The sequence below is a fragment of the Oryzias melastigma genome, linkage group LG13 (genome assembly GCF_002922805.2).
Source record: "Oryzias melastigma strain HK-1 linkage group LG13, ASM292280v2, whole genome shotgun sequence".
Lineage (NCBI taxonomy): Eukaryota > Metazoa > Chordata > Actinopteri > Beloniformes > Adrianichthyidae > Oryzias > Oryzias melastigma.
The window spans coordinates 22,598,509-22,614,168 of record NC_050524.1 but is presented as its reverse complement, the minus strand read 5'-3'; the positions used below and the strand labels follow the sequence as shown (position 1 = coordinate 22,614,168).

Here is a 15,660-nt window from a genome sequence, read left to right as displayed (position 1 = left end):
CTTTTTTTTTTTACTTTGAGAATTTTTTAGCTTTTTTCCTTAGAAATTACCATTCAACCATCATCTATTATTTCAAATAATGAGCACAAGCTCAGACAAAACCCGGTGGTATTTAAATGACATGTAGTACAAATGAAGGAGCAGCAGATGGTTCGGCTGGTGCTCCATCTTCCAGTGCAGAGACTGTCTGATTTCATTTCTATGGTCACAAATCAAATTTCCTGAATGATCAAGAGTCCACGTTAGAAAAGGCCTCCTGTAATTTCATTTGCAACCACTAGGTGGAAGAGGAGGGCTACATGTGGCTTTATTTTTACCTGTTTTATTTGTTATTCTCTCAAAAGGACAAAAAATAAATATTTATATCTTAATCTTAAATATAAAACTTCATTAATTCATCGGTTTGATGAGTGAAAATAAGAATATTACTGTAAAGCTGTAGAAGGTTTGCAATGTTTGACCCAACAGTTTCTCTCCGATTTAGGCATAGAAAACTAAAACAACAGTAAAAGGGTCGTAATAAAACATTCTATGTTTGGGTTAAGTTTTTTTATAACATTGACTGTTGGTTATAGCTACTATTTAATTTAATCTGAAAAGATTTCGGTATATTTGAATAGAAAAATCCTACAGGATTCTGAAACTTTGTAAGTCAAAGTTCAAGGACAGAAAACACACATCTTGCATAAAGTTATCAAGTAAAGTTAAGTAAAATTCAAATACTGTAAAATCTAGAAATATTTTAGAGGTGAAGTGGAAATATTTGTTTTTTAGCTGTAAATTTGAAGCATCCTTGTGAAGAATGACAATTTTCTTTGGAGTTTGGTGCCTTGATGTTCTACACGTTTATCACGGTCCAGTCTCGTTCTAAATCCTGATCATTTTGATTATATTTTGTTGTGAAATTAAGGCTGTTTTATGACTAACACCGTGAAATGCCTCCCAATATTTCCACATTTAAAATGTAGGAGTTCCGATTAAGCTGCTGTAAAACAGTCCTGCCTGACTGTTAAGATGTTTGTGTCGATGTGTTGTTGTCCGACCCTGAAAGCCTTTTATTTAGGACGGGTGTGGAAGTCCTGGCTTTCCAGAAAAATCCATGTCCTGCTCACAGTTGAGCACCTGGATCGGGTGTGTCCAACCAATCGGAACACCCCGAAGCGCAGGATGCAGGAAAATCAACTTTTTAAACCCATTAAAGGAAATTCCACTGATGCATTTGATGAATTTATTGTGGATTTTATAAGTGAAGATAGACTTGATTTTTTTAATTTTATGTATTAAGGTCATTTCTAACCCAGCCTGAGCCGGATTTGTAGAACTTTCTTCTGAAGTGTCTCCGTCTTTTTCACCTGAGTTTGTTGGAGCTCGGTTGTGTTTCTTTGTGTGCAGGCTTGAGTTACCTGTTCACACACAGCAGATGGTGCAGAGATGCAGTCATCTGCTCACAGATGTGTTAAGTGCTTTGGTTAGAGTATCAGGATTCATCCAGTCAGAGGTCCCCAACACACAAGTTTCCCTCAATGCGTTCTTCAGATAACAGCCATGATAAGGCGCCGCCACATTCTGTCGTGAAGTCCGTTTACATAAATACGGAGGTTTGTCCTTTCAGTGTCTCTATTTTAAAGCTGAAGGAGCTCCAGCAGCTGTTTGGGTGGAGCGTCTGCCCCGTCCCTGCACACCATCAGGTGGGGGGAACGGGAGCAGACGTGACAGAGGCCTCCGTGTTGACTGTAAACAGGCTCGCTGCCGGCCCGCGCCGCTCAATAGTCGACAGAAGGATCCTGTCGGGGACGAGGCCACGGCAGCGCCTGATGTTTCCACCCGGAGGCAGGAAACACACCTGCTCTGCACCGACAGAAACGTCTTCTCCACATGTTCACAACATCAATGCAGACTTTTCAAAATGTGTGGCATCAACAGAGAAAAATGGACCGTTTTCCCTTTTTCAGTAGTGTCTGAGCCGATCCCATCGGTCGTCTACCATTACGTAGGAAATTTGTAAAAAAAACACTTGGAAAGGTCAAGGGTTAGGTTGGCATTCATAGAGAAAAAAACTGTCAAATAAAGTTGTACATTTTGAAACTGCTTTTTTTATTATTATTAATACAGACTTGTTTGTTGTGTTCTCTCTAGGCTCTTGAAGGAGGGCGTGGATCCAAACCATCGCCACCGTCTCGGCTGGACGGCTCTCATGGTGGCCGCCATGAACCGGCAGCACAGGTTCGGAAACGGATCGTCTGCTTTCAGTGCGTCGTTTCTCGAGGCGCATGCAGCTGCTCGTGCGATCGTGTGCCCTCCCTGCTCCATGGCCACAGTACATCTTTAGAAGCCCAACTCTCCGGCCGACAGACGGCGTTCAGCCGAACCCCCATGTCTCCGTCCGACAAATTCAATTAGCCTGCTGGCCCAAAGAACACACACAACGCAGAGAGGGCTGAGGTTAAGGCCGGGCCAAATCCAATTTGGAGGCCTTTTCTGCCTGCATAAGGGCTCGCCTTCTCTCTCTCTCTTTTTTTTTTAAGCGAACACAAAGCCTTGGATGAAATCTAAGTTGCTTTTGAATTGCCAAACTGGAGTTAGTTCTTTGTAATTCTGTGGCGTCTTTTCTTTAGAAACAGATCTGAAAAACTGCACATCTGTCCTGTTAAGAGTTAAAACATGAGACAGTCATTGTAGATGTGACAGAATTTTTCCTTCAACTTGAGTAACATGAGCAAATTTGTAGATTTATGACTCTCAAAATCATAAACGCTCGATTTTTGTGAAAACTTTAGCTTAACCTCGATAATTGTGGTATAATGAGTTAAGCAATCATTTCTGAGGTGGTTTAAAATAATGTTTTAACATGCTGTAAACTAGCAGGAAAAAGCATAAAGAAGATCCATCAGTTGTGGGTAACAGGAAAAGGGGCGGGGTTGCTCCATGCCAATGATCCTGCCCACAACTCGGAGGCAAATTTCTAATGAACTCTTGCCACTCTACAGAAACTATGCCCTAGAAAACAATAGATTTGTTTTTTATTTTGGCAATGATGACGTGAGTTGGTCTTAAAAATGGCGTCATCTGTTAGCTGCTGTGTTTGTTTATACGACCATCTTTTTGTCGCCGAGTGATAGAAGTCGTGTTTTGCGTTTAACGGCGTGAATTTGTTTGTGGAGTGGTTTTCTATACAAATGTAATTGCAGGAGTGCTTTTATTTTTGTTACAGCGCCGCGTCCTGTGTGTGTTTGTGTTATGAGTGCTATAACTCAGCAAGACAGACAGTCCTCTGTGTTTAATCCCGTCTTCCAACCCCCCAGTGAGCCGTCAGTTGCTGCGGGGAGGACCGAGCGCAGCGTCGCACACATCACTCATTGTTCCACACACGCAAGACACACAACCGCGTCCACTCAGAGAGCCTGCACAAGCCAAGAGACGAAGGGAGTTGCTACCAAATATCTTAGAAGCCAACAGCCTATTACTCAGCCGCGCACAACTTTATTTGCAGGCGTTAAGTGAAAACACAGCGAGCATCGCTCATAAACGAGCTCTGGCCTGGAGCTGGAACGTCAGGTCGGGTCTTATTGTCCCGTTTTTCTGGAATTTTTTCCTCTGTTTGCGGTTGGAGCAGATTCTCAGTGAAGGTGCTCTGACTGTTGAGGCGTGGCTCCAACATAAAGCGGGGAGGGGGTTTACTTAGTTTTGATGTGGGGTTGAATGGGGAGGGCCCTCTGTTTGCACTCTCTAACACACAATACCCATCTCCATCGCTCCATCCATGTCTTCTGTGCTGCCGTCAATGACCGCTCAGCCAAGTGAGACGCATGGTCCAACCTGAGACGGCAGGGTGGGAGGGGGGTTGAGGGGATGATTCGTGTTGTGAGAGCAGCATCGTATGAAACCAGATGATCTTTGGAGGATCTGCAGAGGTTGTAAGGACCCACTCTGATGAAAATGGTGTTTTAATGTGTTAAATAATGTGTTTAATGTTAAAAATGTGGCATTTTTTTCTGGTGTTGGAGGACATATATACAATTTCTTCATGAAAATTGTTGTGAATCAAGAGCAGACACAAAAAATGAAATTTGAAAATACTTTGAGCAAGCTCCCTACACATAAAACACCATAATCATAATTAAAAGACCACTCTTGACGCTTTTAATTGACCAATAGATGATCTGAGCGGATCTTTTAAAGTAAAAAACGTTGGGGTTTAATCAGGTCCAGCACCTGAACCAGGTGGTCAAAGGCATGGATGGTCAGTTTGTCTGTTAAAGAGCGAAGGATCGACTGTGTCTGATCTCATTTTCCATCCAGGGCCAAATATACACTGACAAATATTAAGAATTGGATCAAATAACAAAAGTTATTTAATTTGTTACATTTTAAATCATTAGTTTGTGTCAAATTACATTTTTGAGTTGATGGTTGAACTCAACTCAAAAATTGAATTTGATATAAGATAATGTTAAATGTAAGTCAAAGAACTTTTGTCAATTAATCCACTGTTTCACTTTAACAGGAGACCACAGAGAAACACATATAAATCTAAATATGTGAGCAAGCATAAACTAATGAAGAAGATAGAAAATATGCTGAAAATGGAAGTTTAGATTTTTCCTTTAGCCTTAAAATTTAATCTAGTTTAAGTTTTGATGCAATTGAGACTATGAGATACATCTTGGATCAAAAGTTTTATGAGTAGAAATTAAGACTAAAATGATTCACAGTTAAATGCGTCTCCACAAAGCAGCTTCTTAAGTCTTTGAGTTCTGACAGTACTTTGACGTTTTCTAACAATGTTTGTGTCCATTGAAAGTCTTTAGCTTCTCGCCAGTCCTTAAAAATGGAGGTTTAACCCGATAAACCTCAGCGGGACCCCAAATTACTGTCGCAGCTCTCCTCCCAAATAAAGTTAGTCACTCGATCGTCAGTTAATTAGTAAAACTATACAGTGTTTTTTTAAACTTTGTTAGTTTTTCTGTTGTCCTGCCTAATTAAATCTCCATCTCTTTCATCTCTTTAGCTCCTCCTCCTCCCTCCTTTCATCCTTTCTTCCTCCTGCTCCTCTTTCTTTATCCGCCGCTTGTTTGCGTTTCTTCCTCCCGTAACTCCTTTCAGAGCATCCTCACATCCTGCCCGGCCTCTCCTGAGTGCGCCCACATCTGTATGCGTTTCAGAAGATCAGCATCAGGGTGTTTAGACAAGTTCTTGCAGGGGTGAGAGTTCTTTGTGAACCACGACACCCGAACCCCCCCAGGCCTTGGTGATACAGTAACAAAAGAGGGACCCCCTGATAGACCTTTTCTGATTCTCCAGCAAGGTCAGACACAAAGGTCTGGTCAGGATGTTCTCAGCCTCGGTGTCCCTCAGGAACAGGGTTGTCCCGTAATGACGTTTGGAAGTTCCTGAGACCTTCTGGAACTTTAGGCTTCCTGCAGAAGATATTCTGGTTTAGAAATGTCTTTCACAGAGAACACATTTGGGTTGTAGGTAGTCAGGGGGTTAAACACATTTAGGATAACATCATCAACAGCACATCTTTTCATTTGGGAGAAAATAAGAACAAAGTTTCACCACCATCCAGCAAGTTTCACCACTAGCAGCAACTTAATGAAGTAATTTTGATCCAAGCCATCCTTTAACCTCTGAAAACCTGGCATCCATCTTCCTGGACATCACATTTTGAGTTATATTACCACAGTACTTAATTCTGCTTAACTGGGGATCTTAACCCTTCCGCTCTCCTTAGCTTGTTTACATTAAAAGTGGGGTCATCTGGACTGGTCATCTTGATTTTTGAGGTTCACTAATGTCCATGGCAGACATAAAATCCTGTCCACCTTTGTCCACATTTTGTCATGGAAGGAATCACACATCAATATGTGGTTGGAGTCATCTGGACCCCAAAGAGAGCGGAAGGGTTAAAGTACCCTTCTTCATGAACCCAAAGCCTCCACCAGCATGCACCAGTACTAATGCACCTAACAAATGTGATTGCAGGTTCAGCTATTCAGTTGTGTCATCTCGGGTTCTAAACTGTGACTGTAAATGAGAACTGGACCTAGTGAGTGTGACATCACCCATAGAAAAGGACTTGCTTCCGGCCCCAATCAAATGAAGTCAATTCAACCGTCATATTTTCACGATACGGAGGCTACCATGTTGGAATCAGATATCGTAAGTTAGGTGTGATTAATCTTTGTTTCTATAGCAACCACTCTCACCAATCAGGAGTGAGCTTGTTGAAAGTCCACACCCCTACCACTTAAAAGCGGGCTACATGAAATCTGTCATTTAAACATTTTGACTAATGGATGTGGGGGTCAACAGGCTCCACCTACTTTTATTAAGGTGTCTGATTGGTCAGTTTATAATATCAATAACTTAAACTACAGAAAAAAAGAGGATTATCAAGATCACTCGGTCCCTTTCTCATATACAGTTAATGACTTAGACCGACCTGAACCAAGCACTGCTCATTGACTTTGCTTGAGTCCAACATGGCGGCGTCTGTATCGTGAAAAAATGGTGACTGAATTCACTTTATCTTGTTGTAAGTCATTTTCTACGGTTCTGCACTCACTCAGTCCAGTTGTCAGATACAGTCAAAAATAACATGTTTCCTCTTTGGTCTGGTACTTGTTTAATACTTTTTAGGTCCCGATTCCACATTTGGAAGTTTCTGTTTTTTCAGGACTGTGTTATGTTAATGCTGTGGTCCTAGTTTTCCTTTTTTCTACATGAAAGTGAAACAAACCCTGCTGTCATATTCCAGTCATTTGGGAGAAGTTTGTAGCCTAAAGGCTTGTTCTCTGTTATCGCTGGACTTGCTCTAAAATCCGCCCACCTCATCTTCCCACCGATGATCATTTTTCCTGCACTGAAGCTCTCTCAGGCCTCTGCCTTAACCGTTTAGCCGGCAGCGATCCATCACTCTGTCCCGGCCTGCATTACGCGGTCACAGGTTTAATGACAGCAGCGATGCGCCGACAGGGTTCAAGTTTCGGCCAATGGCCGCTCTGCAGACTGGCCGACTTGTTTGGTGTGTGTCCTCGCGTCGGCCGGCGCTCGCGGTGGGAACCGTGAAGCGTGTGGTTCTGTAGACACAGAGACGCTACCTGGAATGTCCGTGGGGTCACAGTGAGTGGTGTTGCCGAGGTTCGCTCTAAAAAGGCGGTACGCTCCAATGAGAAGCTGCACACAAATACCCGTTTTTATCTCCCAGACCCCCCACCTCCGCAGTGTTGGTGGATACGGGCCCGACCCTTGCCCCCTCCACCATGCACGTACGTGCGCGTTACGAGGCTGAGGGAGCCGTTGGAGTGTGTCCGCCATAAAGGCCCAGAACAGATGGAAGGGAGTCAGGTGGAAGTGTCATGGTCAGTCGGGGGGACTCCGTGTTTGCTTTCAGGCTTTTAGGACGTGAGAAACTTGGTGGAGGGTCAAGGTTACGTTTGATGTCTCCTCCAAGTTCCAGCTCCCAAGGTTTGCTCATTTTCCTGCAGCAGAACTAAAGTCAGACGAGGGTTTTTGCAGTCGGATACATTTACATAAATGCAGTCTTTAGGGGCCTTATTGCAGCTCTGCAGTGAAACGTAAAATTAATGTTACTACTATAGGCATTAGGACAGGTGCAATATGTCCAGGAAAACGTGCTACTAAAGAAGAACAAATATTTCGTGGGAAAGGAAAAAGATAATCCAGATATTTTCTTGGAAATGAAGACGAGAAAGAGTTTCTCCTGTTTCTGATTTGAAAGATTTAACTGATAAACTGATTAAACATGTGACATCCTTGCCCAAAATAAGCCATCAAAACCACCACGATATTTGTGTTTGTCATTTCAAAATGAAATTCCAGGTCATTTGCAGAACCTGAAATGTGTTTGTCTCCTCAGCGTGGTGAAAGTTTTACTGGAGGCCGGCGCCGACCCAAACACAGGCGATGAGTTCAACAACGTTTATGACACCTCGCGGGAAAAAGGCATCCACTCGCTGGAAGGTGAGGTAGAACAAAGCGGGCTGCTCGCAGCGCCGCTTTATTACACCAGCATCATAAGAGACGAGCATTTGCATAAACATTTACATTCATGCACATGTTTGACTCCTGGAGTATTTTTCTCTTTTATTTATTTTCTGGGACGACTAATCTATTTTTTATGTTTTTCTTCGGAGCAAATGCATGCATGATGGTACACTTATCCCCCCCCACCACCACCACCAGCACCACCACCCTCCAGTCTGTGTTGGGTTTCTGCAGACATATTTATATGGGATATGTATATTGCAGACATTTATATGGCTGTCAGGTTTGGGTCCACGTGGGGCCGGCGCAGCGTGGGGAAGCGTTTCCCAGATGCACTCTGATGGATGGGCTGGGGTGGTCTGTGCGACGCTTTATTGGGTTAGCTGTGATTATCCCACCCTGTGCTTCACACACAAACACACACACACTGCAGAGAGGGAGACGACCGGAGAGATGGAGGAAGAGTGGGATGAATGGAGGGAGGAGAAGACGGATGAAGCGCACAAGGAGGAAAAAAGGAGAGGCTCTGAAAGAATAAGGATGAAAAGAATATTAAAGATGGAGGAGTAGGAAGAAGCAGTATATGTTTAGGGGCTGAAGGAAATGGCAGGGATGATGATGATGATGAGGGAGGGAGGGAAAGGAAGTCAGGAAATGGATGAGACAAAGCTGTGGGTAAGGCGGAGGGATGGAGAGGCTGCATGTGATGATGGAACTTATGGACACAAAGGAGGAGAGGAAGGATGCAGAGAAAAATGAAAATGAATGATAGAGGAGTGGCACGAGAGGAGTGTTCTTATGAAAAAGGAGTAAGGAGGGGATGATGGAGGATCTTCATTAATGTGAAGAGAGACCCAAATAAGAATCTTATGATTCGTATCATGTCGGACGAATGAGATAAAATGGAGAAAAATTAACACATTTCTCGAAGCAGAAAGTTTTGAAAGTGTCTGAATTCTGATTGGCTGGTTTATCACGTTATAATAAACACCTAAAAAAGAGGTTCTGGTCACATGGCATGAAGGTTTATATTCTTTTAATCTAATAAACTACCTGTGGACTTTAAATTCTTAAAAACATATATTTTGCTTCATCATCTGGACAAAAACAAGCTGTAAAATGTGAAGTTTCCCTCTAAAATGAAGCTTTGTATCACTTAACATGATGTTATACTTATATTCCACTTTTCTCCACTAATTATTCCTCATACACCTGCTGCAGTAGAGCAAGGTGCCACCATTACCATGACATTGCATCCTACTGTGTATCAAATAAAACAATTTGAACATTAAAAAGCAACCGGTTCAGGTAGGGGTGTAAGGAAAAGTAATTTTGGTGAAATATCGCGATATTTAGTTTGGCGATACTTGTATCAATTCAAAATGCTGACAAGACGACATTAAGTTAATTATTTATGAGCGTCCTTCGGCGTCTTACTTTTGTTTTCCACCAAAACTCCCGACTGCTAGTTGGTAACACAGAACACTGAATCTCTTTGAGCAGCTCTACACCAAACCAACAAGATCTCGTGAGAACCAGCTTGTGTTAAATGTTCAGTCAACCTCACGGTTTTTGTTATTATGAGATACGTACTATGTAGTTTTTACTTTGGATTTGTACCAAACAGAAACTCTGTGCCATGTTGCTGCCAGTATTAGTATACAGTTTCAGTGCTTAATGTTGCGATCATTAAATAAAATCAACTTTATTAAAATAAAAAACGTATTAATATTCAGATTTTTCAGAGTTTTTTTTCTTAAGTCATAGTATTGAAAAAATAAAAGCAAAAAATTGTTCTGGTACAGTCTCAGGATATATCGCCATATTGTTAGACGTATCATATCGTCAGGCTCTTGCCAATACGCTCCCCTCCTGGAAGGGCATGATCCCTCTACTTACTTACTGCAGTCATGTCTGTCAGCTCCAAGAAGGATTTGTTTTTCAAAGCTGAAACAGAAAGCACATTTTTTCTTTTAGTCTTTGGATAATGTGAAAATGTAGATCTAAATATGCTCTTCTCCCACATCATTGATCAAAGCTCCTTCTGTCCTCCATCTTCCAGTCCTGGTGTCCAGAGAGGACGAGTTCAGCAGCAGACTCAGCAGCAGGGCTGGATTTCGAGGTTGCACGGCACTCCACTACGCCACCCTGGCGGATGATGCTCTCGCTGTCAGGATGCTTCTGGAGGCGGGTAGGTTGAAAGCCCCCACCACCACACAGAGTCATCAACAGATGCATCACAGCAGATAAGCTGCTCAGCATTTCCTCTAAGCCTGAACGCTGCTTACAAACCTTAAAGTGCAGAGACGAATACCTTCTGATGGTTGGTCGCTGCTTCTGCATTTATGGGGGTTCAATAACTGTTTGGCATTTTAACAAACTGATTCATTTTATATAAATTCTCGAGGAAAATGCAAATAAAAAGAGTTACCGATGTCATCAGCAGCAAAACTCTGCACTTTTGTTGCTGTTTGTATAAATAAAAAAGCAAAGCTTGTCATTTTATATCCACTATTGATAGTTAATTTTGTTTATTAAATTTTACTGATTTGAGTGCAAAAAACTGGACATTAAAATATCAAATCGATCTTTACTAAAAGTTCAATATTGATTCTTATAATCAATCAAGTTTTTTTTGCATTATTTTAGAAATAACACTTACATTTTAATTTTTTTTCAATTTTGCTTCACCATTGTTCAGTTTGTATCACTACTTATGGGAAAAGTGTTTTTATTACCTAGCTAAATTAGCTTTGAAAGGAAATTTGAGAAAAGGAAATCAATATTTAATCTAATTGCAGCGTAAATCAAATGGAATTGTGAAGTTGTGAATCTGAATGGAATCGATTCAGTATTTTGGCAGTTTTTCTTCTTTTAGTGACAGATTTGTAATTAAAGGTGAGGAGTAAAAAAGAAAATTAAACATGTTTAACTGAAATGCCTTTCAGAAATTCTTTAAGGATGAAAATATTTCTTCTGGATCATTGGGGAGTTCTTAATCTTGCTTTTAGAGAACGATCTAGTTCCCTGGATTTTGATAGAATTTGGAAACGTTCCTTTTTTATTTTAAATGGCAAATTTGACGACACCTACTTGCAGAAGGAAAAACCCAATATGAACAATTTATAAAGACAATTTATGAATCTACGATGTTTTTATGATGAAAACTTTGATGATTTATAAAAAATAATAACATACAATTTTTTAAAATGACAAATTGTTTGAACGCAAAGCTTTGTGGTCTATATTTGCTAGCCTAGTAACCATCGATACACACTAGTTTTTATAGATACTTCTTGAAAATATACAGGACACTGGAGTTTGGAATTTTACACTTTTTCCTCACTACTTAGTCCACTGTATTGGATATTTGGCGTTTATTTGGGCACTTCAGTGAATTTAAAGGGATCCCATCCATACTTCACTACTAAATCCAAGTCCCTGATTGGTCAAAGTTCAACTGATTTAACTTCATGTTCAATACATGCTTCATGTACTTCATACGTTCTGTAAGAAGAACCAAAAAAAACGTACTTACTAACTTGCATAGTGACGCCTGAGTCTGAGAGTTTTGAACGAGGAAGCCCGAACAGGCGTTTGCAAAGACTTTCATTAGAAGTATGTGTTGCCAAGGCTGGTGTGAACAGAGCTAAAGTAGTGAATTAATTCTCCTTCAGGAAAGCGTAACATCTTTCAGGTGGCCTTTAGACTTTGTGAATTTTCACTTCAGGCTCTGAGAAGCGTTTATGTCATTAGAGCCTTCTTGCATATAAACAGCTGATTTCAGTCTGAACTCGGTTAAGATTGATCACTGGTTCATCTGCTTCATCCCCCACCAAACGGGCACCTGTCGTTGACTCAGCTCCTCTGGTGTGTTTGCGAGCACACACACCCTGAGGCAAGCACCCCCACACACCCTCCCACCCCACCGTCTCCATTTCCAGCTTTTAAACAAGCCAGGGCTCGTTGAACTGTGACCCCCACACAGAACATGCCCTTGGGGTATCTCCACAGCCACAGGAAGTGTGTGTCTTTGTGCGTGAGCTGATATGATGTGAGAGCATCTATGGTTGCACTCACACCCCCCATATGTCCCACTATATAAATTGTGTTGTTGCAAATCTTTTTTCTAGCTCAGTAATCTGACTTCAGGCACCTGTGTGACGGTTCGACCCACATTTGCTAAATTTAATTATTTTTTTGCAAGCTAATGTATCTTCTCGGTGCTTAAGTTGCTTTTTTATTCTTTTTTTATGTTGCAGGGCTTCAATATGGCTCCAGCAATATATTAATGTCAGTGGTTGTTCTTCTGGTATCCTCTTACCTGTTTTTTCTTCTTAGGCTGATTGCACTTTTAATTTAATATCAGTCATTTTGAGTGAATCCCTGCAAACACCATCTAAAAGGCATACGCAAAAGCATATATTAACGTCTTGTTTCTGCTTAAGATTGATGCACCTCCAGCCCGTGTGCCCACCTCATCCGCGGGCCTGAGTACGCTTAAACAAATCACTTCTATCTAACTCAATCAAATGTTCTGCCCGAGCTTTTTTTTCTTTTTTGCATTAAAAAGGTAAGAAATTTCACAAAGCGCATGCATTTGTTTGAAAAAACAATCAGATTAGCCACAGATTTGGTCATTGCTTAGCCGACGGGGACTCGGCCGTCTTGGCGCCAGCATCTCAGCTGATAACAGTCATGACATCACGTACTTTTCTGACCGTATTTGAAGTTTGAATAAAAGTCTGCTTTTTTTCGGTGTTTTTTAGCTGAGCTTTTATCTTTTGATCACATGTGGTGGTGGCGGGAAAAAAGGCCACAGCTCTCCGTTCATCTGCGTCATTCCTCCATCGTATAGGTGTGTTTACAGCGCCGTGTCTGTCCTTTACCGGATTATTTCCCCTGTGTCTGCATCCGCGTTACTCTTCTAGCGATGCTCTTTCGGCCTAAGCCGGACTTCGGCTAACGTCTCCATCCATCACATGGTCGGACCCCAGCCTCGGGCCTCAGCGAGCCCCGCTGTCCCTCAGCCCTGCCGGCAGAGGCTCGGCAGCTTCTCCCCTGGCGCCACATCGGTTCCCCCTTCCCCAGATAATGGACAACTCAGTAGGTGGTGAGGGGGCAGAAGAGACACACACACACAGGATGGCAGATGCACACACACACACAAAGGCCAGCAGGGGCTCTCTCCCACCAGCTGCAGTAAAAGAGCGGGAGGGGAAATAGGAAAGAGGAGGGACTCCTAATAGGCATAACTAAAGCACTCTTAATGAAGGGATCCTGTGTGATTGTGTGTGCATGTTCAGTTAGGGGGTGTGTGTCCTCTTGTGTGATTGTCATTAGTGTTGATCCTGTTATAAAGTGCTCTGGCCCAGAGGGTTTGCCTGATATTAAAGCCTTAAATGATGCAATTTATTATGTCCGGTGTGTAGATGTGTGTGTCTCTGTGTCCTGGGGTTTTTTATTGCTTCCCTCCCTCATGTTTTTGTTGGTTGGGGTGGAGTTGGTAGTGTATTGTTGTTGTGATCGATATAAGAAACATAGGGGTTTATCCACAACAACCAGGAAAGAGTCTGGCACCTTCAACGTCGTGGGCCATGTTTGCAGACCTAGACACAAATTCTTACTTTACTCTATTTAATATTATATTTCTAGCATCTATTTCATTGTTTTAAACTCACCAAGTGTGCCTTGGTGGGTGTATTTACAGAGGTTAAAATGAAAAAAAAAAAAAACTGAGGCCAGCTCAGTTGTTGGGGTGCTTTTTTTAATTTAGTGAATATGGGGCCAAATTCCAATAGAAGCTGTCTGCCAGAACTTGGTCTCAGTGAGAAATAACCCTGTTGACACCCAGTCAGGTACTAAAGATAAGCTCATCACTGAGTAACTCTTTTTTTGTTTCCATAGCATACAGTTTTTTTGCTTTTTAACCCAATATAACCATTCATATCATAATTGATATGCTAATTCTTGATACATTCATCTCATTAGGTGATTCAAACTTTCCCTAAAAACTCGTGTTTTCCGTCCTGTAGTTTATCATTCATCCACTAGGGGCAGTAGAAGGGCATTTCCTGCTCATATCAAAATGGCTGCTTCCGTGAAATCTCAAACACTTTTGCCAGGTAAAGTTTTCCTAATTTTCATAACTTTATGGAGAAAATAACTCCTCTATTTATATTCATGTCTACTTGCTGTATTGAAAGAGAAGTAAAAAATGTATTCTTTATAGTACAGTTACACTGTGTTGAATCTGTGAATCTAATTTGAGACGGTGGGTAAATAAGGTCAACATTTTTAAATCTTAAACTAAAATTATTGTGAGTGAAAGCTAACTAAGTCACCCAATGTATCATAAATGATACTATCTATATCTTGTTAAAAATAATATTATATATGTGGATTTTATCAAAGGGTTTAAAAACAGTTTAAATTAAAAAAAATAATTAGAATTATCTTTCAAACCTTTGATGTAGTGGGCTTTACAGGGTTATGGAGAATACACAAAGTTTTGAGGAAATTACTAATCAAACGCTCTTATTTTTGCATAAAAAATCAAAAAGCTGTTTTCGCAGCTTAACCCGAGCAGGAAGGAGGGTGCATGCCAGTGCAGAAGACCCCCACCCGTGCTGTTACACCCATCAGCGTCTGGGATGGGCGCGCACCACCTCTGCAGCAGTTTGACCTGTCATACAAAGGATGGGGGCAACAACCTGCTGTCTGTCTTATCAACCGTTTTGTTGTTTGGCCATAGGGGTCTGAAACTTTATTGTTGGTACTTAATGCAAATATGAACACCCCCCTGCTGAGGTGTAGCCCTCCTGCTTCGCTGCAGCAAGCCTTCATCACCTTTGACCTTCTGTGACCCTAACCCCACTTTCTCCGCTGGCACACACAAAGCAAAAAAAGAAGCTCATCTTCTGCTGTTCATCTCCTGATTTCCTGTTCGACTGTCTGCCGACAGGTGCCAACCCCCTGCAGACCAACGGTTTGGGCCACACCGCACGCGCCTACGCCAAGGAGGGCGAAGTGAGCACTGCGCTGCTGGAGTGGGAAGGCAAGGTAAGTTCACACCTGTAAGAACGTGCTGCTGACAGACATCTGTACGCACCATCTTGCACACAGGCTCTTCCTCCTCAGGAGGTCTGAGTGCGTTTACTCATTGACTGGCAGGTGCTGGGGAGTCTTTGGGTGAATGCAAGGAAAGGTTAATTGGGGTTAAACAGAAAAGAGCAGAGTTTGTTTTTTGGAAAACAGTTTTTAATATGAATCAACAATAATAAATGAGTAAACTTGCTGAGTAATTGAACTGCATTAACTATAACCAAAGAAAAAGTTGGTAAACACTACAGTCATTTTTATTTCCTGCAGCTTTTTTTAGTACATATAATTATTTGATTTTTTTGCTCTAAATTTTGGATCATAGAATCTTCAACACCTTTTTTAATCAACTCGTTAAATTCTAGTTTGTTTGACGGCGTAGCTCTCTACGATCCAGATTTAAAGATGTCCTCACTGTGGAAGGTTAAAAAGAGCATCTTCTGCCCATCTGCATTTAGAATTGATTTGTTTCAAACAATCACGCAAAAAAGATACTAGAGAAGACAAACCAGAGGGTCATTTTAGTTTGAAAGGATGTAAGAATTGTTT

General features: G+C 41.6%; 1 protein-coding gene across 1 annotated transcript in view; it reads left to right on the top strand.

Annotated features, from left to right (window-relative positions):
• Positions 1–15,660, top strand: part of clpb (caseinolytic mitochondrial matrix peptidase chaperone subunit B) — a gene marked incomplete in the record, with an annotated part of 35,521 nt that overhangs the window by 1,134 nt on the left and 18,727 nt on the right. The window contains 4 exon segments of the mRNA XM_024277405.2: positions 2,137–2,223; positions 7,883–7,986; positions 10,073–10,201; positions 14,975–15,072. Of these exon segments, the coding sequence (XP_024133173.1) occupies positions 2,137–2,223; positions 7,883–7,986; positions 10,073–10,201; positions 14,975–15,072 (418 nt within the window).